Genomic DNA, 27,167 nt, shown 5'->3' with positions numbered 1-27,167 from the left:
ACAATTTTCTAAAATATTTTATAATAAAATAAATTTTATCAATATTATGATTATTTCTAACAAAAAAAAAAGAATTTCAAACATATGAAACTAATATAATGTCACAAAACAGCTCTATGATTGCAACATTTTATTTAAAAATGTCATCTTTCGAATACTTTTAGAAACAAAATCGTAACATCTTTTTCATAGTTTGGACCTTCTAGATTTTAATACTCTGTGACGTATCGCATGCTACACTTATAGATAGATGGACCTACCATCCGCTTCAGATGGTAGAACAAGTGAATGCCATAGCCATCTTTGTCTACAAGTTTTACAGTATACTACAACACTGATTGTTTTTCTTAGCTTGATTGTAAAACATCTGTTCCAACAACCAAAACACAGGTTTGATGTTAGCAGCAACATATTGTTCAACTCAATTCAGATGATGAAGATGACATGGTTTTAATAATAACCAAGATGGGTTGTAAAGACAACAATAATTCCTATAAGAACATGAACGTGGGGGAGGGGTGAAAAAAAAGTAAAAGTAGGGCTGACAAAAAAAAAAAAAAACCGATTCGAATTAAACTATACGATTTGATTCGGTTTGAATTTTTTATCTTACGCTTCAGCTTCAATTCGGTTTAGTCATCTAATTTTATAATTCGATTCGATTTTTTTATATGAAACTTGTTTGTTCCAAATCGAACCGGGTTAAAGAAGAAAATCTAAATCAAATAATTATCTTACACATGTACCTGAGATGCTGCACTCAGATCTGAGCTCTTCTCAACCAAACTGTCCAGCTTCTCACCTCGTGCAAGCACACTGTCAATAGTTTTATGCTGCATTCATTCCCATGATTGAGAGAAGAATTAACAATGAATCAAATCCCAGTTAACATGTACATACATACATACATACATACATACATACATACATACATACATACATACATACATACATACATACATACATACATACATACATACATACATACATACATACATACATACATACATACATACATACATACATACATACATACATACATACATACATACATACATACATACATACATACACACACACACACACATACATACATACATACATACACACACACACATACATACATACATACATACATACATACACACATACATACATACATACATACATACATACATACATACATACATACATACATACATACATACATACATACATACATATATATTAATAACACAAGACTTTTGTATTTGAATTATCATAAATAAAATTTTAGGTAAATATAATTAATAAAATAAAGTTAAAAATACATCAAATGTTACTATACTTAAAAAAAACTATACATACATACATACATACATACATACATACATACATACATACATACATACATACATACATACATACATACATACATACATACATACATACATACATACATACATACATACATACATATTAATAACACAAGACTTTTGTATTTGAATTATCATAAATAAAATTTTAGGTAAATATAATTAATAAAATAAAGTTAAAAATACATCAAATGTTACTATACTTAAAAAAAACTAATGTGGCTCTCGTTTTATTTTTTTCTCTCAATGTAGTTTTCTAATTCAAAAAATAAATTTAATGTGATCTTTTAACTAGTATTTTTCGTCGTTGACCGTTACGGCGGTTCACAATGATGACGTGACAGTTCACAGTGTTAACATGGTGGTCCACGATACTGATATGACACGGTGGTTGATAATGTGGCGGATAACATGATAAATGAGTTCAATTGGTAACTCAAACACATCAACCTAACCTGGATCGCCCGGCGACAAGCATACTAATGAAATCATGACATGTGAAGAGAATACAATGAAAGAATTCAGCAGAATTAAAATAGGCTGCTATTTAAGCCATTAGCAGGCAAAAGTTCCTTTGTAATCCTCAAGTTGCTATTTAGATCCTTGTGTTTATGACTCCAAAGGTACATTTTGACACTCCAACACTCTTCAAAAACGATGCTAAATGGGGCCTAAAACACAATCTCTTTATGCACTTGAACAAACCATATGCAAACCTTAAAGAAAAAAAGATTCAAGTATGGATAATCAACAAAAAGGATCATTGGGGCTGAGCATGGCATAGCATGATAGGTGAAAGCTAAAAGAAAAGTGCATAAAATCACCCCCCCCCCCCGCACACACACACAAGAAAAGAAAAATACTTACAAGGATGATTTTAGTCTCATCCAACTCTCTCTGAATTTTCAACAATTTATCAGCCTCTGCAGGGTCCTGAAAACGGTGAAAGGATCATGCAAGGTGTGAGATTAATTTGAAAAGTTTAATTATACACCCCATATTAAAACACATCATAAAGAATGAGAAGAAAACAGACACCTGAAACTTGGTCAAAGCCTCATCCAAATAGGGCCAAGCTTGAGTGCTATCAGCTTGTGCAGATCTCCATGATTCCCCAAAACTTTGTTGGTATTCATCCACCACCTGCCAAACATTACCCTTTGAAATTTTCCAAAGAAACCCACAGAGTATTCAATCTCACAAACATATTTCAGAACACCAAAAATGCATACCAAATGTGATGAATGCGATCGACAGACTCTTGACATCATCTTAAAGACTTCAACTATCGATGTATTATACACACAGACACATCTACCACCACCCATCGGCCCTGTCCATCTAGTTATTTCTATCAGACGCAAAGAGAAAGGAACAGAATCCAGCCATCTACGGATCATAAAGAACAACCATATCCAACATATATGGTGGCAAGCAACAAGCATAAACATGAGTTACCAGTGGAAAGAAATCAAAAGGTAATAGTATTTTAAGGAAACTTTTAACTATTATCGACACTTTCTATGTATTTCCTGGATCATAAACAGATCATGCTAAAAAGGGGCAAGAACCCAGTGCAGTAAATTTAGGAGTGGAGCTTGTGGTAACTGAATCAGGTGAAATTAGGCCAATATATAGGAGTAGGAGCTTCTGTTGTAAATATAACAACTATCAAAAAGACAATAACTATTGCTCAGATAAATTTTAGCTCATTCTACAGTAATCGAGTCTATGAAGATATATATAAAAGATCATAACCATCAATGAATATGTCCTTCCATTTCCTGCTATAATCACTCTCAGGCCATGACACCTTGTATAATTGAACTAAAAGATACACAATCAATGCAAATACCAATATTGCAGTCAATAAGATTGGATGATATTGAATCTCAAGGTAAATCATGACACAAATATAAGTAGGGACGATCGCATGATATTATATTACCTGGTTGAGAAGCAAAAAAGCACTTCGAACCGGATAGTGACCATCCATAAATCCAATTGCACAAAGTCCATTTCTGTTGTAAGAATGCACCATGTACTCTACATCAAAATCACCAAACATAAATAAATAAATAACCATAATTCGTCATAGCCTCGCCATAATCAACCGGATCATCGTCTGAAACCTAAAATAGAAATGAAATCGACAAAAAATGAAGATCGCAATGCAATAATACAATTATACAAGATAATACACGAAAGATCCAAAGACGGTGTTATCGATCTAATTGGCAGAGATGATAATAGCAGATGCATTAAGAATCAACGAAGAACCTTCGTGCTGGACGGACTGGCGCTGGCCGGGAGGGGTTCGTTCGGCGACGGTTCGAGAGACGAAGACGATGAACTCCCTGATGCTTGGCCTCTGGAAGTAACCGAAATGGCTAACGTCGGAAGCGATGGCTAGTATTATGGGATCGGATCCTTCAGGGTGGCATTTCAATACTAATAACGATGTGATCTTCATCTTTCCTCCTACCAATCACAATCTTCTGTTCCTTCTCTGCAGAAATATCCTTTTTTTTCTTTGTTCGGATCCGTAAGAGACGAAAGTGGAGGATTTTTCTTTCCCTACTAATAACCAACTGCACCATGCAATTTTAAATGTCGAAAAATTTAGAGACAATAGTCAATAAAATATTCAAGGTAAAATATTAAACTTAAAGATACGAAGAAAAATAAATTCTTCTATTAAGAATGACTAGGGATGGCAAAAAAATCCGAATCCGACGGAAAAAACCAAAAATCGAATTAAACGGGGACGGGGGAAAACCGTTTATGCTAAACGGGGACGGGTTTGATAATCCCCGCCCCGATTACCCGACTCGATACCCGACCCGATAAATATTAAAAATAATTATTATATATATATATATATATATAATATTAATAAATTTAAATTTAAATTAAAAAATACATATAATATTTATATATTTAATTTAAATATATATATATATACCCGGTCCGATACCCGACCCGATACCCGTTTAAATAACCGTTTATGTTAAACGGGAATACCCGTTTCCCCGCGGTTTTTCCCGATTACCCAATGAGGATCCCCGTTTAAATCTCTGCGGTTTTTTAAGCGGGGACGGGTATGTGTTTTTTAAACAGGGACGGGGACGGGGACCAGGGGGACCAATACCCGGCCCGAACCCGGCCCGTTGCCATCCCTAAGAATTACAACCAATATTAAAATACAATAAACTTCATAAAAACTCATTGTCTCTGTCGAATGAGACACTTTACGAAGTGATAAAAGAGTGGTGAGTGAACTAAATAATCTGACAGAAGGGATCTGACTATACGTGACCCCAACAAATCAATCAGAAAATAAATGTCGTGATAATTTTTGTGCTTGAACCAGAACGACCAAAAAGGTATAAGAAAGACGTACCAAAAACCATACAGATCGTGCCACAAAAATAGAGAAAACGCGTGTCATAAGAATAGAGGAAAAAATATGTCACAAAGATAGAAATTCTTATTCAAAATTAAAAAGATTCAAGAAAAAAAGAAAAAAAATACATAATATAAAAAATAATAGAACTAATAGTTACCAGCGGTCGACAACTAATATTAAAATTGGTGTCGTCGCCGGCTAAACAAAAATTAAAGAGAAATAAGAAGACTATACAAAATATTGAAAAAATTTAGATCAAAAGAAAGGAAAGACTACCAGGGTTTTGTGAATAAGATAATTTTAATTTAAAATGAATCTTTATAATACTCAATTCATATAAGTTAATCAGTAAATTAGATACATATTGATACTAAAAATTATAGTAAAATGTATAAAAACATTAAGGGTAAATTAAAAATTTGATAATTAAACTTTCATGTGATTTCTATTTTACTCATCGTACTTTCAAAATTTTCAATTTGTTCACTCAACTTTATACATTGAATTTTTTTGGACACTCCGTCGTTAAATAATTAACAACGTTATGACGTGGACACTTATACCAAAACGACATAGTTTTGGGTTCTCTGTTAACATCGAAAAGATGCTGACAAACAACTTTTAGATTTTCACAAGCACCCAAATCAATTTCACCTCGAATTCTCCCAAATCAGTACCAAGCTCACAAATTTATTGCACTATGATTCTAAATTGTCTATAAGATGCTCACAAGTCATGGGTGATTGACTGCAAAATCAATTTGCGACAACGTCGGTGAGAGGGTTCATTTTGCAACTGCAAAACCAATTTTCAATTTTCATGTTTATCTGCTAGGATTTAGGGGTTAGGGTTTTGTATGAGATTTTTTTTGTCTTATCAATTTTTATTTTATTAAATAGAAATCTTATGTGGCATCTTATGTGGTTTAGTTTTAATATTAAAATAAGTCACGTCAACCCGATGTTAGTGATGTAAAGACAGAGTGACTAAAAAAACTCAATCTACAAAGTTGAGTGAGCAAATTGAAAATTTTGAAAGTAGAGTGAGTAAAATAAGAATCACATGAAAGTTCAGTTATCAAATTTGTAATTTACCCAAACATTAAAAATATGACTTGAAAATGAGAAAATATAAAAACAGGGGTATGTTTGATTAGGTTTAGATTTTTTTAATAAAAGATAAATCAAATGGCGCTATAAGGTTATCAAAGTTTTTAATTCGATTTGATTCGATTTTATAATTTTTAACTGTTCATCATTTTTCGAACTCAATATCCAAAGATTATAACTATGGCTTTTCACTTTTTATCTTTTTATCATTCGGGTTGTTAGATTTAGTGGCTGAACACAAGAGCACCAAAATCTGAAAAAAAAAGGTTTTTGTTTAGATAACCAGATGAAGAAACAGGATAAATTATATGTTATCTAATTGAACTTTACATGTAGATAGTTTATTCTATTAAACTTTTAATAATTTGGGTAAAGTATACAAATTGTCCTTCAACTATAGGAGACTGATTTATTAAGTTACTTGACTATTAAATGTTATAAAATGGTACTTCAACTATAGAGTGGTATTTTGTTGAGTCATTCGACTATTAAAAGTTATAAAATGGTACTTCAATTATAGAGTGGTATTTTGTTGAGTCCTTCGACTATTAAAAGTTACAAAAGGGTCACCTGATTATTCATTACGTTCCAAACTCATCATTTTCTGTTAAAAAATTAACGATATTCTGAGTTGGACGTTTACTTGTTGACTGTGATATGATAAAATTTGATCCCCAAATCTCAAGGGATTATCATATTTCAACCATCATGTTAACGTTCATCATAGACAACCGTCAATTTTTTTGATGAAAAATAATGAGTTTGAAACATAATAAACAATAGGATGATCATTTTGTAACTTTTAACAGTCGATGGACTTAACAAATTAACATTCTATAGTCGGAAGATCATTTCGTATCTTTAAATAGTCAAAGAACTTAATATAACAATATTTTATAGTTGGAGGATCATTTGTATACTTTATCCTAATAATTTCAATTATACTACTAAATTTGATTTTGACTTCTGTTATAACACGTGATCATTAAACTATAATAATGACACGATGACTTAGATGAATCTTTTTGTTAACGTGATCATTAAATTATAATAATGACACGATGACGTAGATGAATCTTTTTGTTAATGTGATAATAATGTGACAATATCATTTTAGATTTTTGTTAACGTGATTATTAAATTATAATAATGACACGATGACGTAGATGAATCTTTTTGTTAATGTGATAATAATGTGACAATATCATTTTAGATTTTAAACTATGATTGTATATTGATTTTATTACTATTTTAAAAAAAAATCAATCACTCATCGTCAACCGCCATTCATAGCAAAATCAATATCAAAATACTCACTTTTCACTCTCCATTCTTCTCATCGAATTATTTTTTCACGAAATACAATCGAGATCGATAAAAATTCATCCAGATCGATGTGTAATTCATGCACTCCAGACTCACAGAATTTCATAGGATGCCTTTTCACACGCACCTTTAATTGAAATTCATTGCAAAAGAATTCCAATAAATCTAGGTAAGTTCTACCGTACGGAAACCTTAATATACGGTTAAAGAAAAACAATATCGGTTTTGTTATTATATTTTTAACAAAACCGATAAAAAACTACTTAAAACATTATTATTTCTACTGATTTTGTTATTATTAAACGTTTTACCGAACTTGATAATATATCCAGTAAAACGCTACTTAAAACATTATTTTTTCTACCGAATATATTACCAAACCCGATAATAATAAAACCGGTAGAAATAATAATATTTCTTGTAATATTTTACCGATTTTATTAAAAAATAATAATAACAAAACCAATAACTTCTTTTCTTAGCCGTATATTAAGCTGCGTCACGTGAGACTTTCCCATAAATCTAGAGTTCAAACTTTAACATTTACAATGGCTTTCCCAATACTCAAATTGCAACTTCTCTCGAGGAACAAAATAATCTAATAATCGTGGGTATACAAAAATAATGGTGGCATACTTCCATACAAGCCACCATTCTCCAAGTTTCTTCTCCGGCCACGGCAAGAGCAAAGTATCTCCCATCTACGGCAAGTAAACAAGTTCCTGCTCCGATGCCGACACGGCTGTCGCCAAATCTGAGCAATACATCTCAAATTGGCACTAAATATGTGCCACCATTTATGACTAGTTCAATCTTACATTCTCTATTATATACACAAGTATTTAGGGAGGGTACATGGCGGCAGCGAACGTATATGCGCTTCCTGGGAACCCTTATGGAAGGGAATTTTGGGGTCCGATAATTTAACTTGTCACACAGCAAAAACGAGGGTTTATTCGTATTACTTGCTGATCCACCTTCGTTTTCGGGCTGGTCTCTCTGGTTTAATCTCGGAATCTGCAGGAGTTTTGTTCTTGGACGAAGGCGGTGCCTCGTTCTCCATCTTCTTTATTGCCACAGCATCGTTTTCCTTTGGAATCGGAAGTTTGAACCTCTCGCTTCGCTTCTTCAGCTTCTCGACGGTGTCGAGATGCCGATCCTCTGATGGCCTTGGATCAGCATCCTTGGTCTCTGGCTCGTCGGACAAAGGGTGGTGGTTCTCAGCAGGCTCAACTGGAGTACCTGGCTCTTCTAGAGTTTTGTTAGATTCTGAAGCTTCGACATTATTGCTCTTCTCGATCTCCTTGAACTTTGAGGAAGATGATGACTTGCTGTTGATACTGTAATCCCTCTCCTTATGGCTCGTCCAACGTTCCAATTTGGAGCGCCCCCGTGTCGACTCTTTCAATTCATCGCCCGAAGAAGCATCTTCTCTACGTTTTCTGGAAGAGTTATAATGAACTGGATCCTCATTCTTCTCATGACTTTTCGAGCCCTAACCAAGGCAAAAAGGTAACAGTAATAAAGACACAAAACAATTACACTGATTATAAAATAACAAGTAACAACAATGTTCAATCTAAAATTGAAATTCATGACACAAAGGAGAAATCTAAGAACCAAAGCGCTAATCATATATATTAAGCTCAAATCCAACTTTGCTTCATGTTCAATCTAGATCATGTTATCTGAAATTAAGCTATATTGTCAATGGTAAATTACCATTTTCTTTCAAAAGCGAAACCTTCACCAATCCATTCCCTAAATCCAAACAAAGCCTTGATGCAAATGAATAGAATATTATATTCATAGCCAAAAAGCAGGACCATTGAATTCAATTTGCAGGCTTTAACAAGAAAGATAATGACAGCAAAATACTATGGTAAAGAACAGTTGATGATCAATGAACAGAAAATTTCACGTCCAAGTTGCCAAGCTTTGTAAATTGCAGTAAATTATACACAGTGCTTGATGAAACTGCAACTGAAACCGATTGCATGATCACAGAAATTCGGATGGAAATGTGTGTTCTTGTTGGATCAATACAGAATGGGGGAAAAGCCCAGAATTTGAAAAATAAGGGGGGGTAAATTACTCTCTATCTAAAGGTAAAATGTCATGGGCACGAGAATAATGCAGGTAACAAACAAAGTTCTCCAAACAGTAAACAGATATATGCATGCATGCGTGTATATTCATTTAAGGATTTTTAAAGACCTCGTGATCAAGTAACTGAAACCAGAATCTCTAATTTTGAAGAAACTGAATCACCTTCAATAGAAGCTTATCTTTGTATAAGTAGGCACATGTATTGGCTCATTTCAAGAAAACTGCTGCGTTATCTTTCTCCCTAGTGCTACAAAAACATTATGTCCTAGATTCTACGAAACATACCATTTCATTGTAGTGACCACTTAAATTATCTTGATTTCTCTTGGCAGAACCCAAACTGACTGGATCTCCACCTTCAGATTCTCCATTCTTCCTATTGTTCTCTTTATGTTTCTTCTCATGCCCCCTTTGGTTATCTGGAGCATTGACAGCATGCTCACTCCAGGTGCTTGTTCTTTCCTGCCTGGATTTTCTATCATCATTGCTAAATTGGCGTCCCAGTGCATACGAATCTTCACGCCCTCTGCGACGTGAGAAACTTTCATCATCATTCCGATCCCTTCTTTTCACCTGTTCACTGTGGCGAACTGTCTTTTTGAGTTGATATTCCTTTTCTGAAACTTTAAGTTCATCCATTGTCCTGGAGCGGCCAACCCATGCTTTGTCTTCTGAACCACGTCCACTCCTTGCAGTGCCTCGTCCTTCTTCTCTCTCCCGTTTTGATAAACTTTCGTCATGGGATTGCTTTGCCCTATGCCTTTCATCTCTCTCCCGCTGCTTCTCAACCCCCTCTCTATGAAACCAAACCTCATCTTTGTCCCGAACAGATTGATGATCAAAGTTCTCTCTAGTTCTTTGTTGCTCGGCTCTCTTATGCGGGTCTATAAATTCATCTCTTTCTCGCTTTCTGTGACTGCTGCTGGATTCTCTGTTGCCATGCAAGATCACCTCTTTGTCTGTATTATCCCTCCTCAGATACTCCTCATCTTTCCTCCTTTTGTTGTGGTAATCTTCTGTTGTTTCATATCTACTCTTCAAATTATCATTTCTTTCTGTATGTCTAGTGCTGACATCCTTATCATGATGAACTTTATAAATGCCATTATCCAACTGTTTTCTAGAAGATGGATAATCATTGTCACTCCTCTCACTTTCACGAACCTTAGCCCTGTTCCTAGAACCAATTTCCTCATCACGCTCTCTCTTCCTGAAGTCCCCAGTTCTTTTTCTGTTATAAAAATCATCTTCTCTCTGTTGCCATGCAACACCAAGATTATCACTCTCCCTTCTCCGATCAAAACCCTCCATTTTGATGTGCAATTTATGTGATGAGCCAGCATCGAAGTCTCTAAGAGAATAAGAACCTTCCCTTGGTTTACCTACAATTTGGCTTCTTTCAATCTCACGCCTTGCACCACGATCTTTCCACCCTAAATTCTGACCATGCTCATCAAGATGCTTCTTGACAATTGGAATTCGAGAAGAACGTCCACCTTGAACAACTTCATCATCAGCACTGTCTCGCCACTTCTGGTAATCTCTGCTGCTGCCAGATCTTGCTTCACTGTTTTCACTAATTCTTGCAGCCATAGAATCCTCACAACCTTCAGATTCTTGAAGCTTCTGTTGCTCTACTTGAGAACTTAGTTTTTCGTTAAGCGAGCTCTCATCATTATGGGTGTCATTTATCAGCACATCCTTTTCTATAACATGGCTTCTGTCAGCCAACTCAGGCTTATCATCAACATCACCCTTGAGCTCCACACTTACTTCCCTGATCTCTCTAACCAGGAGAGGAGATTTGTGATCCATGCTTTCAACAGATTCTTCCTCATGAGATTGGGAATCAGTGAATTTATCTCGTTTACCTCGAATAGGTGTCATGCGAGGTGACCTTTCATGTGCACTTCCCTTTCTATGCCTGCATGAAGAAGAAGGTTAGTGGCATTTATTCATGCATTTGCAGTATTACCACCTAACCAACAAACTAATGTTTCAAACTAATGAAAAACATAAAAGTAGTCAAAGAGAATGAAAAAGAAGAAGAAGCAATGCTCAAAGTTACAAGCAGCCTTTCAAATCAACTTCTCTCTCACATCCCAAGTATGAAATGGATTATGAAAGCATGGAATTTGCCTATGTAATTAACTCATCAGCAAACAAAAAAGAGTTGATGGCAACAGCAACTTGAATTCATTTCCCATGGCACACATCATTCTAGAAAGTTACTCATCTGGTTAAAGAAAACAAACTATAATGGGAACTGCCACCGCTAGAAATAAGTAAAAGGCATAAGCACCTCTATTAGTTACTTGAACATACAGAGTACAAGTAACATGTGACAATCTTGATCGCTCAACGACAATAAGGAACTACTACCAACTACATTAGTTTTTCACTATGGCCATCTTGATTCACATTTACTTTCCCCTTCCCTTCAAATAAAAAAAACTACCATGCAATCATTTTGTACGACTCCCAATCAAGTTCATTCCTAGCATCCTCGGGGCACACAAAAGAAGGTTTAGTCAAATTTATCAATTAAAATATCGATAAATGCATCCGTTTCCCTGTAATGAATAATCAGTTTATCCTAACTACATCTTGCTTATATTTTTTCTGCATGAAAGATGTAAATGGAGAAGTAAACAAATTAGAATTTAGAACAACAGAACCATATGTAATCAAATGTAAGGTCATGTTTGAAGATTACAAATACTTCAACATGCTACATACATCATAAAATCACAGAATATAGATGATACTATTAAGCCAAAAGAGATGACAATAAATTAAATAAAATTCAATACCTCTCATCACGAGGGCTGCCAAAGTCCCCATTATGATACATAGGACTCTGACTCCTAGATCCAGGACCATAAGGACGCGATGCTTCTGCAGAGAAGGGCAAAATCCCATCATCTTCATTCACATTAGTCCGAACAGAACTCATTGTCCTTTCAACTACCTCCTTCATTCGACTACTAAAAGCATTTGTAAAACCATCAACATATTTAGTATCTTCATGTGCAATATCAGTTTCAGTTGCAAGATCTTTAAGATCCTTCCCTGGCAGATCATTTTCTGTTCGGTCTTTAACAGCAATACCTGTGGAGGAATCATCGTCTAGAGTATCCTGACAAACAATCTGTTTACACAAATAAGAGTTAAAAACAATTTTACATGAGCAGCAGATAGATAATAATGCTTGGGCTAAGTGCAACTGAAACAAGGCTTCACAGCTAACCTCAATAACTGCATCTGAATCACGGATACGAGGCGGTCGAGTATCAATGGAGGGGAGACGTTCCCCAGAACCTCCCTCAACTTGTATTGCTCTCCCAGTTGGCTGCCACAGTAAATAAAAAAACATAAGTTATCGAACAGATAATACATTTAATAGTTCATTGCACTTGTAGTAAGATAGTTAATATTGGACAGTAATGGAAGAGAAGATACAGGAACATATCATAAGAGCCAAGAGTACAAGATAAGTATTTACAGAGAAAATTGAAGTATAGTTGAAGAATCTACATCTAAAAGATGAGTTTTATAATTATATTGCACGTACTGTAAAGCCAGTAACTGAAGCTTACTAGAGGTGGTCGCATGAGGGCAGTTCCTTTTGTCAAATCATTTTGCCCACCATTTGACTTTGCAAAATTAGCAGCATCGGCAGGAATCTCTTGCCCGGTTGCTGCTGCCAATTCTGGAGGCAAATCTGGATCATAGTCCTAGAAGAAACCAAGACAATTATACCATTAATAGAAATAGCAGAACAGCAGAAAACATTGCATCAATAGTCAATATTATTACTTATTTGTTGAAGGTTTTTTTCAAAATATTAAGAAAAACTATTGAAGGGAAACATTTTTTTAGATATGCATAAACAAGCACCTGATTACCTGCTCTGTTCGTCCACTTTCATAAACACGAATTTTGCTTTGCATGGTTGTCTCCAAGCGACGTTGTTCCTACAAGATTTTAACATTCAACCTTCAAGATCTCAGTTCACAGAAGAATGAAATAAGGAATTAATTAAGTTTACAATTACCAGTTGTTTGCAATAATCTTTCCAGCTCTCCTCATTCAGACCAAAATTGAAGAAGTCTGAAAGATCAACACCGGGATATTTCCATGGCTTTTCCTCAAAACTATCAATGTCCACTTCGAATATAGTCCTGGATACACATAAGGATAAATTAAAAATTATTCACGCAAAAAACAAAGAAAGAAATTAAGAGTTTGCGCATGATATTTGAAAAATAAACACAACAAATTGTGAAAGAAGCCAAAAAGTTATCTTGCAGTAAGCAATTTGTCTCCATATTCAGCTTAAAAAAGCTAAAATTAAATGAATTTAGTATATCTTGCACAAAATTCACACTATCAACTAAGGATAAATAATTACATTATTATAGAAAAATGAGCAATTACTTGTGAGAAGGAAGCGTGAAATCCAATCCACCACCAATACCCCGTCCCATATTGTTACCCCAACCAGGCATTCCAAAACTAGGATGGAAACCTTTTTGCATGGAAGGCCCAGCTTTCAGTCCAGGTGGTCTCCAATCACCTCTACCCCGAGAAACCATAGTACCCATTACTGGACGAACCTGAGCTGGTGCACCTCCGGGACCACCTGCAGTAACTCCAGGCATTGGTGCTGCACCAGGTCTTACATACTGCATGAAGTTGAAAATAGATCATATATCATTAATCAGAAAAAGTGAAAAAGACAGCATAAGTTCATAATAAAAGAAATGGGAAGTTTATCGAACAATGCAGTTTTTTTGGCTCAGCTATAAAAATGTAATATACAACATATGATCAGAACCTTGATATAGAAGCATTAAACTTTCCATTTGATAACACAATCAAGACTAAGGCCAATAATAGCATCATACAACCAATTGCCAATTTTAATGTTAAAGAGTGCTAAATCAAAATATCTTTATAGCAAGCACAAAGACAATATACAAATCAGAAAACAAGGACAGATACACGTGCAACCAAAATGTCAATTACACTATGAATCCTGAGCTGGAAACATATTCACCTCTATGACCAATGAGAAAGGTTAGGTAAACCAAATTAAACTGTTATTTCGAAATTGGAACTGGTTTGCAACAAGCATTAAGGGAAGAGCTCTCATCAAGGGTTCAGGCTGATCTAGGTTACATTTCAATAAATAGAAACATTGCGCCTTTAACTATAATGTTTCTATAGTTACATCTCTTTTACCAATAGGTTGTTTACACCTTTCTTTACAGAAGCATCTAGATTTGATTTTGAGCAAAAATTACTTGACAAAAAGTAACAAATAGTTCTTAACACAATTGTTTATTTTCAACAGCTACTACCGAGAATTATTGGTGTAGGAGACGAATGGAATATCACCAGAATGACAGATATATCTTCACATATTATGCCAACAAATGCATGAACTATAGTTGTAATTTTGTACAACGTCTGCAAAGGTTGTACCATTGAAACCATTAATTAATGTGCCCAGAACATTAAAAAACTAAGTCGAAAACTTTTTTTTAAGTTTCCGGTTCATGTTTAAGATCAGGGATTGCTAAATTGAATCATCCTTTCTTACAAGTTAGTGTTGCATAGTCAACAGTTCGAGCAAATTTGGATCAATAAGTGAGATTTCGAGTAAAGCAATCTTCAGTTTAATATCGATAGGCCTAACACAAGTGCCATCATAGGCTCACCAAAAGACTGAAGGTTTAGTTCAAGGATATAAGCACAAATATTTATGACTGCAACTTATGATCTTCAACATTCTTGCTTCTTCAAACCAAATTCTTGGGTCCCCGACGAAGACGATACTCTTTAGTTCTTGTTTCTTCAATTGGGGCTTTGATTTAGTTTAAATGGTTGCAGGTGTTGGTTTTCTTTTGTGTTATGTTATTTTGCGTTGTTTTTTTTTTCCTTTTGCTGGAGGTGTAATTTAGAAATAGGGTAATTGTCGATGGGGGTTTTCCGGTTGAGGATGTGAGATTTTAGATGTTTTTGGTTTGTTGTAATGGTGTATTTCTTCATATGAGGATATTCCGTGTTTCCATATGTATTCGATATAATTATTAATAAACTATGAGGTACTCTTCTCTTCCTTCCAATGTTCGTTAACATACGTCTTAGTATGTGGACGAATACGAAGGGAGTTTTTAATGAGACCTGAACTTTTATAAAAAAAATGATCTTCAACATTCAAACATAATAGCTAAGCAAAAAAAAACATCAAAATATAATTTCCACTCAAATATTGCCACTTGTCCGTATTTATCGTTCGTTCTGTAGAAAGTTTGCAACCCAATAACTAAAGTGAATTCCTAATCATTCATCAAAAGGTCGGAGCATATGACAAACAAAAACCGCAACTTTTGTCTATTTCCATATTTTTTTTAATTCAACAACAACAGCATCAACATGATAACTCACTGACCTTAAACTGAGAATGCAACGGATGAAACCCATGACTGCTGTTCCCAATTTTCGGCACAACCACGCTCCCTCCTCCGCTGCCAGCAGAGCCTAACTTCCCTACTTCACCCCCTTCTTTCCCTTCACCATCCGCCGCCTGCCCTCCTCCTTCACCCCAATCCTGTTCCTCCATCCCTTGGTTAGCATCTCCATCAGCCACTATCACAAGAGGGTCCCCATCTTCATCATCTTCCCCCATCATTCCTCCTTTTTCCATAGCCATCGGGCCGTGGTTGTTGTCGTCCAACACTATCTGTAGATCATCTTCACTGTCACTATCCCAATCATCCCCTTCTCCTTTTCCTCCTACTCCTCCAGCTTCCACTTGGCCGCCGCCGCCGCCTATAATTCCGTTATCGGTATCGTCATCATACCTCCCAGAATCTCCCTGGGGAACCCATTCGGTTAAACCCGGAATTATCGGGTCATCCGAGCCCGAACACTCAATTGCTTTACTACTCCCCTCTTCAATATCGAAAATAACATCATTCCCATCAGCAGGTTCTCGTTTAGAATCCAAAAACATCGGCTTGGGAGGTGAATCGTCTCGATTAGGGATCGAACCCAGAATTTCTGCAGCAACAGCAACGGGAGGATGGAAATTAAAGGTCGCTAGGGTTTGAGCATCGGGGATTGGACGCGGGGCTCCGAGGAGGTTATCGTCGCCGTATCGGGATTGAAGATTGGAATCAACCGGACGGTGGAGTTGGGGGGCTGTCGAAGGCTGAGACGGTGGCAGACCAGCGGAAGTGAAAGGCTTGAGAACGTCGGAGTAAAGATCTCCGAACTCATCGTCGTCTTCCATGGGAAATCCTTGAAAAGAACAAGAATAGTGGGCGAGACGGGGGAAACAAAGAGAGAGTTGGGGAAAAGGGTTTTGTTTGTGTTTTTAAGGTTTGTTGGTCCTCTAAATTTAAAAAAAATATATGATCTCGAGATTTTTTTTTTAAAAAAATCTTTTAATTTCTATTGAAATTAAAATAAAAAGATTAATTTCTTTTGATTATTGGATTACGACAATTAAAATCAAACGATTAATTTTTGTGATTATTGAGTTGCTAAAAAATTAAAGGATTAATTTCTTTTAGTTTTCGTTGGTTAAACAAAATCAGGTTTTTATGACTCTTTTGGGTTTTAGTGTTATTAATTTCGTCGTTTAATAGAATATATAGAAGGAAATAAATCATCGAATTTAATTGGATTCGGGTCATATTTTTTAAAGTTGATGTTCGGATTGGATCGGATTTGAATTTAAGGTAAAAAATACTCGATCCGACTCGACCTGGCCTAAAAAATATAATTTTACCTTATATATTTAGGAATAATTACAATAATACCCCTCTATATATTATTTTTTTCAATTAAACTTATTTTATTGAATAAAAATAATATTTTTTATTATTTCGAGACGATCGTGTCGGATTCGAATTTTATCTCAAAATTCGGGTTGGATTCGAATTGGATGGATGATATATATTTTTCAAGTCAGGTCAAGTCGGGTTAACCCAAACCCGACCCAAACCTTACTCATGTCATCCCTAGATTTATCAAAACCACTTAAAATCAAGACAGGCTAAGAAATACGGCTCAATGTTTGAGATTCAAGATGAAGTCCTCTCAAAACAATAGAAGAAAAAGAGAGATTGTGCCATAAAAAAACAAACTCGATATGAAAAATGACAAGATTGAAATTTTTGGATCTTCTCTTCTTTTGATCCGTGAAACCAAAAAAAAATAATAGAACTCGAACAAAAATAAGGGTTCGATTTGTGGGCGATGAAGACGATACCATCGAAGACTATTTCAAAAGTATTTTTAATGCTTTGGAGCCTTGTTGTTTACAAGTCGCAAAGTGTAAGACGTTCTTCGGATGTCCTTTGCTGGATAAAATGTGTACATGGTCTTCATTTTTCTGGTCTTGGTGAGCCTAAGTGATGGGGAATTGCCTTTCAACATCCTAGCTGCATTACACACGCTTGGTAAGTGATTTTTTTAAGGTTGGAGTTGTGTCTGTTGGGTGCTTCTTTTTCTTCTATGTAGGGATGGGCACGGGGCGGGGCGGGCGGGTTTTCGGCCACTCCGCTCCGCCCTGACTCGAAAGTATATTACTCAAACCCGACCTTACCCCTCGCCGATAAATTTTAATATTTTTTATGTCCCAATCTCATCCCAATTTTTATATTAAGACCTCGACCCGCCCTAACTTGAATATATTAATATTTTAATTGATTAAAATAAAATATTTTATAATAATTTTTATATTTTTAATAATTAAAGAATATATCTTAATAATACAAAAATAAAAATCCTTAAAATCTTAAATATTATATATATATATATAAAGATAAATTAATAATATATATTGGGTCGAGTTTTTTTTTCACCTTAGACTCGACCCTTAAATTATATACCACATAATCCGCCTCGCCTCATCCCAAACCCCAAAATTTTAAAAAAAAAATCCCTATAGGGTCGGGTCGGGTCGGAAACCATTGAGTTCAGGTATTTTCTTGGCGTAAAATACAAATGTGAGGGTGATATTCTGGCAGTTGTTTGAAACTTTGGAAAGGGCTTGGCATTATTTGGAGTGATGTCCGCAATCACATGGGTTGGAGCATTGGTAATGGAAAGGATGTTGATCTTTGGTTTGCCGATTGGATTCCGAACATTGGCCCCCCTTATTAAACATGTCCATCCGCACGTTGCCCCTGCCCTTGCCAGGAGTTTTGTAGCTGATATGGTGGATTAAGATGGAAATTGACGATGGGCATCATTTCAAAGCCTACTGCCTTGGTCGATTCTTCTTCGAGTTGCCACTATTAAGGGTCCCAGACCTTCGTTTATGGGAGATACTGTGGGGTGGTTGGGTCGTGCGGATCGTAAGTTCATTGTGAAATCAAAGTCCACCAAAACAGTACTGCTGCAAAACAACGGTCCGTTAGTACCAACTAGTAAGTCATTGTCTAAAAGTGGAATCGATTTCAAGAAGAACAAAGAAAAGGGTGTTAGTGCTAGAGTTCGGCCTATTGCTGATGTCGTCGGGTGTTATTTTGAACGCCGACGTACATTGGGTGGCTTTTCACGGCGGATATGACTTGGGGTACTTGCCGGAAAAGATCTTCCTCTAACGAAACAAGGGTTCTTTAGTTTGGTTAAGGTTTAGTAAGTTACCATGATTGTTTCAAAGGCACTATAATACCATGCAGTTCATCTTCTTTAATCAGATAAGATTCAAACTCTGAACAAAATGAATTGAAAATCGAATGATTCAATTCAAGGCACTGGAAAGATTCAAACCCTTAACAAATGACAAGAAAATGACAAGAAAAGAAGAAGAAGAAGAAGAAGAAGAAGAACGACAAGAATTATCCTTCGATTCATTAGGGTTCATTACTTTGATCCACCGCACCAAGCCAAAACAGAACACCGGCAAGTTTCTCGGTCTCACGATCACCAAAGAAACGTGCTTTCAGCCTCATGAACACACGGCAAGTAACCAAACTATCCGAACCGGCTTGGTGAGCAGGACCAATCCTCTCGATCTGCAACTGTTCTGCAACATTTTTTAACGAACCATGGACGCCATTGGCACGCGTAATCATGTGCTTGACATCATATATGTTGGGGAAGAAAGCCCTAACCAAATCAAAGAACCCTTGTTTCGTTCGAGGAAGATTCGTCCCCGTGAGCAACTTCAGCGAGTACCCTATATCATATCCGCTGTGAAAAACCACCCAATGAACTTTGTGGTTAGAAACGACGCCGGACGACATCAACAGCTCGCCGAAATCCCTGAAACTGACACCCTTTTCTTTGTTCTTCTTGAAATCGATTCCACTTTCCGACAGTAACTTAATGGATTGTTCTTGATGAGCATCTTGTTGAGGGTCGAACTCGTTGAAGTTGAACTGCCAGACGCAGTGTTTATCGGTTCCACATGTAGGCAAGTTTCCTTGTGCATCGGAGAATGTTAGACCCAACTGGATCATCTTCAACATATCGACGTTTAGCTTCATTGTTTCGTAATCGAATATGTTGTTGGAAGTGCCGGTGGGTACTACTACCGTGCCTGGGAACTCGGTGTCCATGGCGATGTAAGGGTACTTATCCACGATGGTTCGGATTAATCTGATTTCAGAAGCCAAGTTTTCGTCCCAAACTTCTCTTATCTGAACTGATTCACTCGTCGGGAAATTCGACATGTTTCTTTACCAAAAGAGAAGGAATGAAGGCTTGATTTTCTTGGATAAGAATGGAAGAAACCCCAAATTCCCAGGATCAAGGTGAAACACCAACAAGGAGGATAGTACTTGTTTCTCACGATCAATGGAGAATAAGAACCCATTTATTGGAAGAAAAAAACAATCAAAGCCTTGAAAATTAAAGAAACTAAAGAAATGATGCAAGTAATTGTCCTACAATTATATTAAACATGATTTAAAATAGAAACAAAAAATAATTATTAAATAATTAAATTAAACTATAATTATTAAGAATAATTACATAAATTTAACATATGAGTTATACAACTATAAAACATTATAATTGATAAGAAATTCCATAACATAAAATTTACACTTTATAATAAGAATATAATGTTAATGCATATTAGACATTAATTAAATTTTAAAAATACACAAAAATAAAGTCATAAATAATAGCACACAAAAGTGTTATTAACATAAAAAAAATTTGTTTAGTGATAACTGAGACTCTCAAACTTTTGAGGAAAAATAATTAGCGTTTTCCTTAAACTTTTTTCACCAAATGTAATCGTTAAACTTAGAAAAAATATTGATGTGACAGTTTAATATACTATTGTGACAGTACTCGATGGACGATGATGTGGTATATGAACTTAATTGATTATTTTAAAAAATTTAAGGACTCGTTAATTTTTAAAAAATATATATTTAAATTAAAAATATTATCAAGATATTCAATAAATTTAAATATAAAAATACTACAAAATTAAATTATTAAAAATTAATTTAAGAATTACATTGGACTATATTGACTTTTTTTTACAAAATTTTGAGGGTTTCAAATACAATAAAAAAATTATAGTTAGAATAATTTAAACATGTATAAGATAAGTTAAAAAGCTAGATATAATAATTTCTTTGTTCTTCTTGAAATCAATTTCGAATGAAATTAAAATTAATCATAAAATTAAATCATGATCTAATCATACCAAATCATTAAGAATAAGAAATACAAGATTTGTAAAAGCGTACCTAAATCGAATGTTGGAGATTACCTAGAAGGTTGAGATCTTGAAGATTGCCTTAGGGTTGAGATCTTTCAAGAAGATAGGTTTGTTGTGACGGAATAGGAGTAATACAAGTTAAACTAAATCTTCGGATGTCTACCTCTTTATATAGAATGAATATTGGGTGAATCAATTAAGTATTTATAATTTTCCCTCTCATCGAATAATAAATACAACTAATGATATTTCGATATGTTTCTCAATTGATTCACTCATCCAAAAATCCGACTTTTTTCTTTATCAAAAGATTTTAAAGACCAATTTTTTGAAATTTGTTATTTTAATAACTTCATGATGTTTTATTTTAGAGTTAATTGCATCGTAAGTCTCCAAACTATGAATCACATTTTAAATTGATCTATAAATTTTTAAATATTATAATTTCATCATCAAATTATGACACTCATTCTAAATTGATCCCTAAACATTTTTAATATTCTTTGTTTACTTTCATCCTCAAACTATGGTCATCATTCTAAATTGATCCTTAAACTTTTAATTATTCCAATTTAATCCCAAATTCATCCAAATATGTAATTAGTTTTAACTTAATTTAACCAAAATTTTATTTTTTTCAAACATATAATAATATAGCTTGGCCTAGAGATTTCATCAACATGGGACGTGATTAGTATATACATATAAGTTAAGATGAAGTTGAAATGTTGAAAAAGTCCGGGAATCATTTTAGAATAAATGATATATTTCGGGGATAAAACGAATATGTTAAAAAGTTTAAGGACAAATTTAGAATGATAGTCGTAGTTTAAAGATGAAATTGAAATATTTAAAAGTTTAAAGATCAATTTAAAAAGAGAAGTATAGTTTGAAGACATATGATGCAAGTAACTATTTGTTTTATTATTGTTTTTATATTTTTTTAATCCGACGAGAACGACATACTTCATTTAGAACCTTAAGTACAAGGGACTTTAGATGTCTCTTTCGCTCATTTTTCCCCTATCATATTTTCACATCAATTAATCTTTGAAGTTGTTTAATTACATCATTTTATACCCTACCTTAACTTAAAATCTTAAATTATAAATCATAAGTTAGGGTTTAAGATTTAACTTAAAACCCTAAATTATAAATCATAAATTAAAATTTAAGATTTATGGTTGATAGGTTATAGGGTTATAGTTTAGAATTTAGGGTTTGTAATTTAAGGTCTGAAATTAAGAGTAGGGTATAAGTCTGATGCAATTGACCAATTAAAATGATTAAATTGATACGAAAATATGATATGTGCAAAAGTGATAAATTGAGCCTACTACACAGACAAAAGTTACCCTTCTACCATGAAAAAAATATTCCACATGCATAAAATTTCAAGGGGTGCGACTACAACTCGGCATCTATCGGTCCGTTCATGTCTCCCACGTACGACATTTTACCCTCGTATTGTTAATATTTCGACTGCATCCCAACATCTTTCTGCCCATTCATGTCTCCCCGCATTCGACTCTTCGCCCTGATATTGCACTTTCGATAATATCGCTAATATTATCGAAAGTGCATTACAATTACAAAAGTACAAGATAATACATACGAAATACAATGTTCATCAGACTTCAAAAGTAAAACAAAAATTCTTCAGATAACTCTACGAAGAGCAATTCAGTCAACAAACCAGAACGTGCTAATGTCTTCACAGATCATAAAACCACATTTCAATAGGTAAACCAATCGAAGCCTTGAGTTACAAAAGTAGAGAAGATGGGATCTTACTCTGGAAAATCGAAAACGTAGCAGCTGGGGGCAAAATAAAACGAGAATCGAATTGAAATCTGCAAGGGCTTTAGAGAAAGACCATGTTTATAGCTATATGCTTTTCACTTGCCTCCTCTGTTGCTTTCACCTTTGACGATTGTATCGTTTCGTTTTTAGATAAAACGACAAGAAAAACATCGGAAATACAGGAGGAGGTAAAGGGCTGCAGTCAGTTACTAAAGAACATACCAAGGGCACAGCATATGTGATCATTGATTAATCTTACAGTTTATTCTTCTTAGCTATGTAGGGTTTGCTGTTTTGAAGTTTGATTAAAAATAGCTTACCTCAGTTCCGCAATCGGCAAAGTGCGAGATAAATCTTACGGTTGCTCCTTGGCATCTCTAAATTATGGCTGCTAAATACAAAGGAAAATAGAAAGAAAATTGATCAAAACTTACAGTAACATCCTTGAAAGGATGAGTAAAGCCAAAACCATCATAGGAATAGCTCGAAACCACCATGAAAACATGCTTACAAACAATGGGTGGCCGTCGTGAAACATTTCCCGTATCATCCATGATCCATCCCCCACCTCTCCCTCCTCTAATATGCATTCATCATTACAAAGAAAAAAAAGCAAAACACGTAATAGGTTCAACGAAATGATCAGTATATCCATGATAATAGAAATGACACGCTGATGGTAAAGATAACAGATAGTATAAGTAGATTGCAAGCGGAACGCAAAGTCTAACAAATGGATTTTATTTAATAATTCTTTGATATTTAAGAAGTATTCTGTCAATTCTCAACAACCAAAACCATATAACAAACCAGCATATTTCTCAGTCCACCAACTAAAGAAATTTTTCTTTGAATCGTTACGGAGTACTCTGTCCGTTCTCAACACCAAGACCGTATAACACACCGGCATATTTCTCTGTCGACCCACCAAAGAAATTTTCTTTCAGTTTCATGAATGTACAACAAGTAAGCAAACTATCTGAACCAGCTTGGTGACAAATCCCAATCCTCTCCACTTCTAACAGCTCGGCGAGCTTGTTCAACCCACCGTGAAGGCTATTGCAAAACTTCATCAGATGCTTGATGTCGTATAGATCCGGGAAGTAAATCTTGATCAACCTAAAGAACCCCGTTTGCGTTTCGGGAAGATTCTTGCACGTAAGCAACTTAAGCAAATACCCGAAGTCATAACCGCTATGGAACGTCACCCAATGAACATTATCATTCAAAACAATCCCAGATGACATTAACAGTTCACTAAAGTCATGAACACTAACACCCTTTTCTTTGTTCTTCTGAAAATCGATGCCGCTCTGAGACAAAAGCTCGATGGAATCATTAGCATACACGTCCGAGTTGCGATCGAATTCGCGGAAATTGAATTGCCAAATGCAGTACTTATCAGTTCCACAAGTAGGCAAATTCCCTTTGGCATCCGAGAAAGTAAGTCCCAACTGAATCAGTTTCAAAAGATCAACATTGGCTTTCAATGTATGGTAATTGTAATCAAAACTGCTCTTGAAATTGCCTATTGGGCGTAGAACAATGCCGGGGAACTCGGTGTCCATAGCAATGTAGGGATAATCATCAACAATATCACGAATCAACTCGAATTCACAACCCAAATTCTCATCCCAAACTTCTCTTATGTGAATTGATTCATTTTTAGGCAAAATCGACATCTTTCTTCACCTAAAACAAAGGAACAAAGTTCTAATTTCCTGGAAAACTATATAAAAAAACCCAAATCCCCAGAATCTGCAACAACAAAATAAAAAACCAATAGGTACCCATTTCTCCCAATAAAAAAACAATAACCCATATCTCGAAAAACAATCAAAGCCTTGAAAATTCAAAAAAAAACATGAGATCTTACCCCGGGAAAAGTGGCAACTGAGGGGAAAATATAATGAGATTCGAATCGAAATCTGAAGGGGATCTAGAGAGATCAAATGAATAATGGTAGGAGGAGGGTTTATGGATTCTTGTCTTTATTATTATTTTTTTCTTAAGAAAAAAACGAGAAATTGAAATTTCGGACGCTATGAGTTTCGTTTTCTTTGTTTTATAGAAATGGGGTTAAGGATGGGATGAAGAAGATGAAGAAAGCTTTTACCCGAAAGCTTCCCTGGGCTTCACATTGTGACAACATCATCATTGAAGAGATAAAATCATTAAGTGAGAGAATAGAGAAAGACCAGGCGCTTCATAAGAGGAAGAAGGAAGGCTTTTATATATACGGTATACCTTTTTACTTTGGGTAAATTACATCTGCAAGTCATTCAACTATTAATTAGATTACAAATGAGTTATTAATTTTAAAAAATATATTCATTGTTACAAACATATCACTTTGCCTATTTATAAGTTAAAGGGTAAAGTATAAAAATGGTCCTCCGAATATAGGATAATGCTTTATTGATTCTCTTAACAATTAAAAATTATAAAATAGTCCTTCAACTATAAGGGTTGCTTTTTATTCCCTCAACTTTTAAAAGTTACAAAATGGTCACTATAGTATTCATTATATTCCAAACTCATCATTTTTCTTCTTTTTTTCCGTTAAAATTTTGATGACAACATGAGTTGTACGTTAACCTGTTGACTGAAATATAATATGTTCAGAGCTTTCTTAACTAATTAATAGCACGCACACCCTGCAGACGCACCTACTCGAACCCAAGATTACTAAGGAGAACAACATTATCTTTTTCCATGTTTAATACATTACATTTTAGTTTCAAATGAGTGACCTAATTGTACATATAATTAAATTAAGTGATTTAATTATTATAATCAGGGACAGACACGTGATGTGATTTTATGTTAGAAGTACAAATTTTCAAGGGTGTGATACATGGTGTTTATGGTGCTTGAAAACTAGCTTGTATACAAAGAAGTGAAAAGGCCATGGAATCAGCAAAAGCAGAACAGAAATCATGGGCATTTGAAACTACAGGTTCCACTTGGAGTGATTCTTGCCATTTCACCATTCAATTACCCCATCAAGCTCGCCGTTCCGAAGATCTCACCGGTGTTAATCGCCGGAAACTCGCTTGTACTCAAGCCACCTACACATGTATTTGACAAAAAAACAACAAGTTAATATAACATAAAAGATGAACCATTGCTAGATCTCATTTCTTCTGGAATATTCTCTTTTTGCTTGATATGTTGGCCACCTATGCTTGCATACCTTTCATTTCTTATATTAACTCGACTACCGAGTTCATCGATATGCCACCGTGTTCATATAGTATGCACGATGTAGAAAATGAAGTTTTCTTTGAAGGTACGAGGACAATAATGAACATATGGATTTGATTAGCTGCAACACCGTCTAGTGACTTCAGAAGAAGTCATCGGCGGTATGGTTCCAGTCTCTCCCAACAAGGTTTACCGGTCTCAAATCATCGAAATGTGGCTTCGTGCAGAAAGATCTTAGAACTGCCATAGCCAGTTAATAGAGATTAAGTATCTTTATCGAATTATACTCGATGTTGTCTAGACATGTTCATGGGCATTGCTTCTCGGTGCCAAAAAATAACTATACTAAGATGCAATTGATCTTTTCGGGTTTATGAACACACACATATAAATATGTGTTTTGCCTTACCTTATTCAGGTGAGAAAATATTTTGTGCCTTAGGCCTTGTAGAGTGTATGTATGTAATAACCTAGAGACCGAGCCAAAGAAATGGGAAGATTCAGTAGGGCAGGTTACCTACATTAAGACCCTATGATGATAAATTATATAAATATGTTGAACTTTGAAAACTTTAGGGGACTATCATGTGCATGTTTTTGAAATAGAATTTACATGATGTCGGTGCATGCTATTTCGAATATTGTACGCATGGTTGTTTTGTTTATGTGGAATTAGTATGTTTTCAAGCTTATCAAAACAAGAAATGAATGTAATAATACAATGTTTGACAGTAGTGAGAGTACAGTAAGTTTTGGTGTACCCAGGGTTTCAAAAAAGTTCCGCGATTTCGTCTGTAATATAGTGGTTTTGCCTCCATCCGAGTTATCCGCTACTCCCGTAATAGCGCCCAATAGATCCCGCGATGGCCACAATCACTGTAAACCCGAAATGACTGAAAATGCTACCGCGACTGCGATTTGAAACCCTGGTTGTATCCTTGATTGTGGAAACTGCAGATAAATGATGCCGGAAAGCCAATAGTATGATTCGGAATCATATGCGCTATAGATAAGGTTATATGATGTCGAAATTCCTATCTTGGTTATGGTTTTGCTAGGGTTATTTGTTGCTGAAGTTTGTAGTATAAATTTACAGTGATATACAAAATAGGACAACTGTGCATGGGGTGATCCATAAATTG

The 27,167-nt window shown here is 35.0% G+C and overlaps 4 protein-coding genes across 5 annotated transcripts; all 4 read right to left on the bottom strand.

The window, feature by feature from the left end:
* Window positions 1–301: 301 nt before the first annotated feature.
* Window positions 302–19,736, bottom strand: LOC120130268 (VAMP-like protein YKT61). Its single transcript, XM_039147529.1, has 7 exons — window positions 19,724–19,736; window positions 3,636–3,853; window positions 3,304–3,401; window positions 2,394–2,498; window positions 2,223–2,288; window positions 747–833; window positions 302–367 (listed from the first exon to the last, which is right to left on the bottom strand). The coding sequence occupies exons 2-7, from the start codon at window positions 3,826–3,828 to the stop codon at window positions 317–319; spliced, it is 600 nt and encodes a 199-aa protein (XP_039003460.1). The 5' UTR covers window positions 3,829–3,853; window positions 19,724–19,736; the 3' UTR covers window positions 302–316.
* LOC120130266 (FIP1[V]-like protein) lies at window positions 7,977–16,683 on the bottom strand. The gene is made up of 9 exons (XM_039147526.1): window positions 15,769–16,683; window positions 13,749–13,996; window positions 13,366–13,492; window positions 13,217–13,285; window positions 12,908–13,045; window positions 12,559–12,660; window positions 12,122–12,459; window positions 9,594–11,232; window positions 7,977–8,694 (listed from the first exon to the last, which is right to left on the bottom strand). The coding sequence occupies exons 1-9, from the start codon at window positions 16,609–16,611 to the stop codon at window positions 8,161–8,163; spliced, it is 4,038 nt and encodes a 1,345-aa protein (XP_039003457.1). The 5' UTR covers window positions 16,612–16,683; the 3' UTR covers window positions 7,977–8,160.
* LOC120130299 (probable CCR4-associated factor 1 homolog 7) lies at window positions 19,187–20,008 on the bottom strand. Its single transcript, XM_039147550.1, has 2 exons — window positions 19,845–20,008; window positions 19,187–19,643 (listed from the first exon to the last, which is right to left on the bottom strand). Exons 1-2 carry the CDS (start codon window positions 20,006–20,008, stop codon window positions 19,187–19,189), a joined length of 621 nt encoding a protein of 206 aa, XP_039003481.1.
* A 3,526-nt stretch (window positions 20,009–23,534) lies between these two features.
* Window positions 23,535–25,006, bottom strand: LOC120130267 (probable CCR4-associated factor 1 homolog 6). Of its 2 annotated transcripts, none has more exons than XM_039147527.1 (2): window positions 24,695–25,006; window positions 23,535–24,576 (listed from the first exon to the last, which is right to left on the bottom strand). In XM_039147527.1, exon 2 carries the CDS (start codon window positions 24,498–24,500, stop codon window positions 23,676–23,678), a length of 825 nt encoding a protein of 274 aa, XP_039003458.1. In that variant the 5' UTR covers window positions 24,501–24,576; window positions 24,695–25,006; the 3' UTR covers window positions 23,535–23,675. The 2 variants fall into 2 exon arrangements, with proteins under 2 accessions (XP_039003458.1, XP_039003459.1); XM_039147528.1 differs by having other exon boundaries at window positions 23,535–24,510.
* Between the last annotated feature and the right edge of the window lie 2,161 nt (window positions 25,007–27,167).

The sequence above is a fragment of the Hibiscus syriacus genome, unplaced genomic scaffold (assembly GCF_006381635.1).
Source record: "Hibiscus syriacus cultivar Baekdansim isolate YM2019G1 unplaced genomic scaffold, ASM638163v2 tig00110540_pilon, whole genome shotgun sequence".
NCBI classification, from domain to species: Eukaryota; Viridiplantae; Streptophyta; class Magnoliopsida; order Malvales; family Malvaceae; genus Hibiscus; species Hibiscus syriacus.
This window is presented reverse-complemented; position numbering and strand designations above follow the sequence as displayed.

Excerpts from the sequence above, each read along its gene's own strand:
- LOC120130299 (XM_039147550.1), bottom strand. The coding sequence starts at position 20,008 with ATGTCGAATTTCCCGACGAGTGAATCAGTTCAGATAAGAGAAGTTTGG. Across the intron at positions 19,644-19,844 it reads GTACCCACCGGCACTTCCAA|TGGAATCGATTTCAAGAAGA; the intron begins CAACATATTCGA and ends ACTGTCGGAAAG.
- LOC120130267 (XM_039147527.1), bottom strand. The coding sequence starts at position 24,500 with ATGTCGATTTTGCCTAAAAATGAATCAATTCACATAAGAGAAGTTTGG.
- LOC120130266 (XM_039147526.1), bottom strand. The coding sequence starts at position 16,611 with ATGGAAGACGACGATGAGTTCGGAGATCTTTACTCCGACGTTCTCAAG. Across the intron at positions 12,661-12,907 it reads CCCTCATGCGACCACCTCTA|CCAACTGGGAGAGCAATACA; the intron begins GTAAGCTTCAGT and ends TTACTGTGGCAG. Across the intron at positions 8,695-9,593 it reads GTGGTCACTACAATGAAATG|GGCTCGAAAAGTCATGAGAA; the intron begins GTATGTTTCGTA and ends TGCCTTGGTTAG.
- LOC120130268 (XM_039147529.1), bottom strand. The coding sequence starts at position 3,828 with ATGAAGATCACATCGTTATTAGTATTGAAATGCCACCCTGAAGGATCC. Across the intron at positions 2,289-2,393 it reads AGGCTTTGACCAAGTTTCAG|GACCCTGCAGAGGCTGATAA; the intron begins GTGTCTGTTTTC and ends CACCGTTTTCAG. Across the intron at positions 834-2,222 it reads ATGAGACTAAAATCATCCTT|CATAAAACTATTGACAGTGT; the intron begins GTAAGTATTTTT and ends GAATGAATGCAG.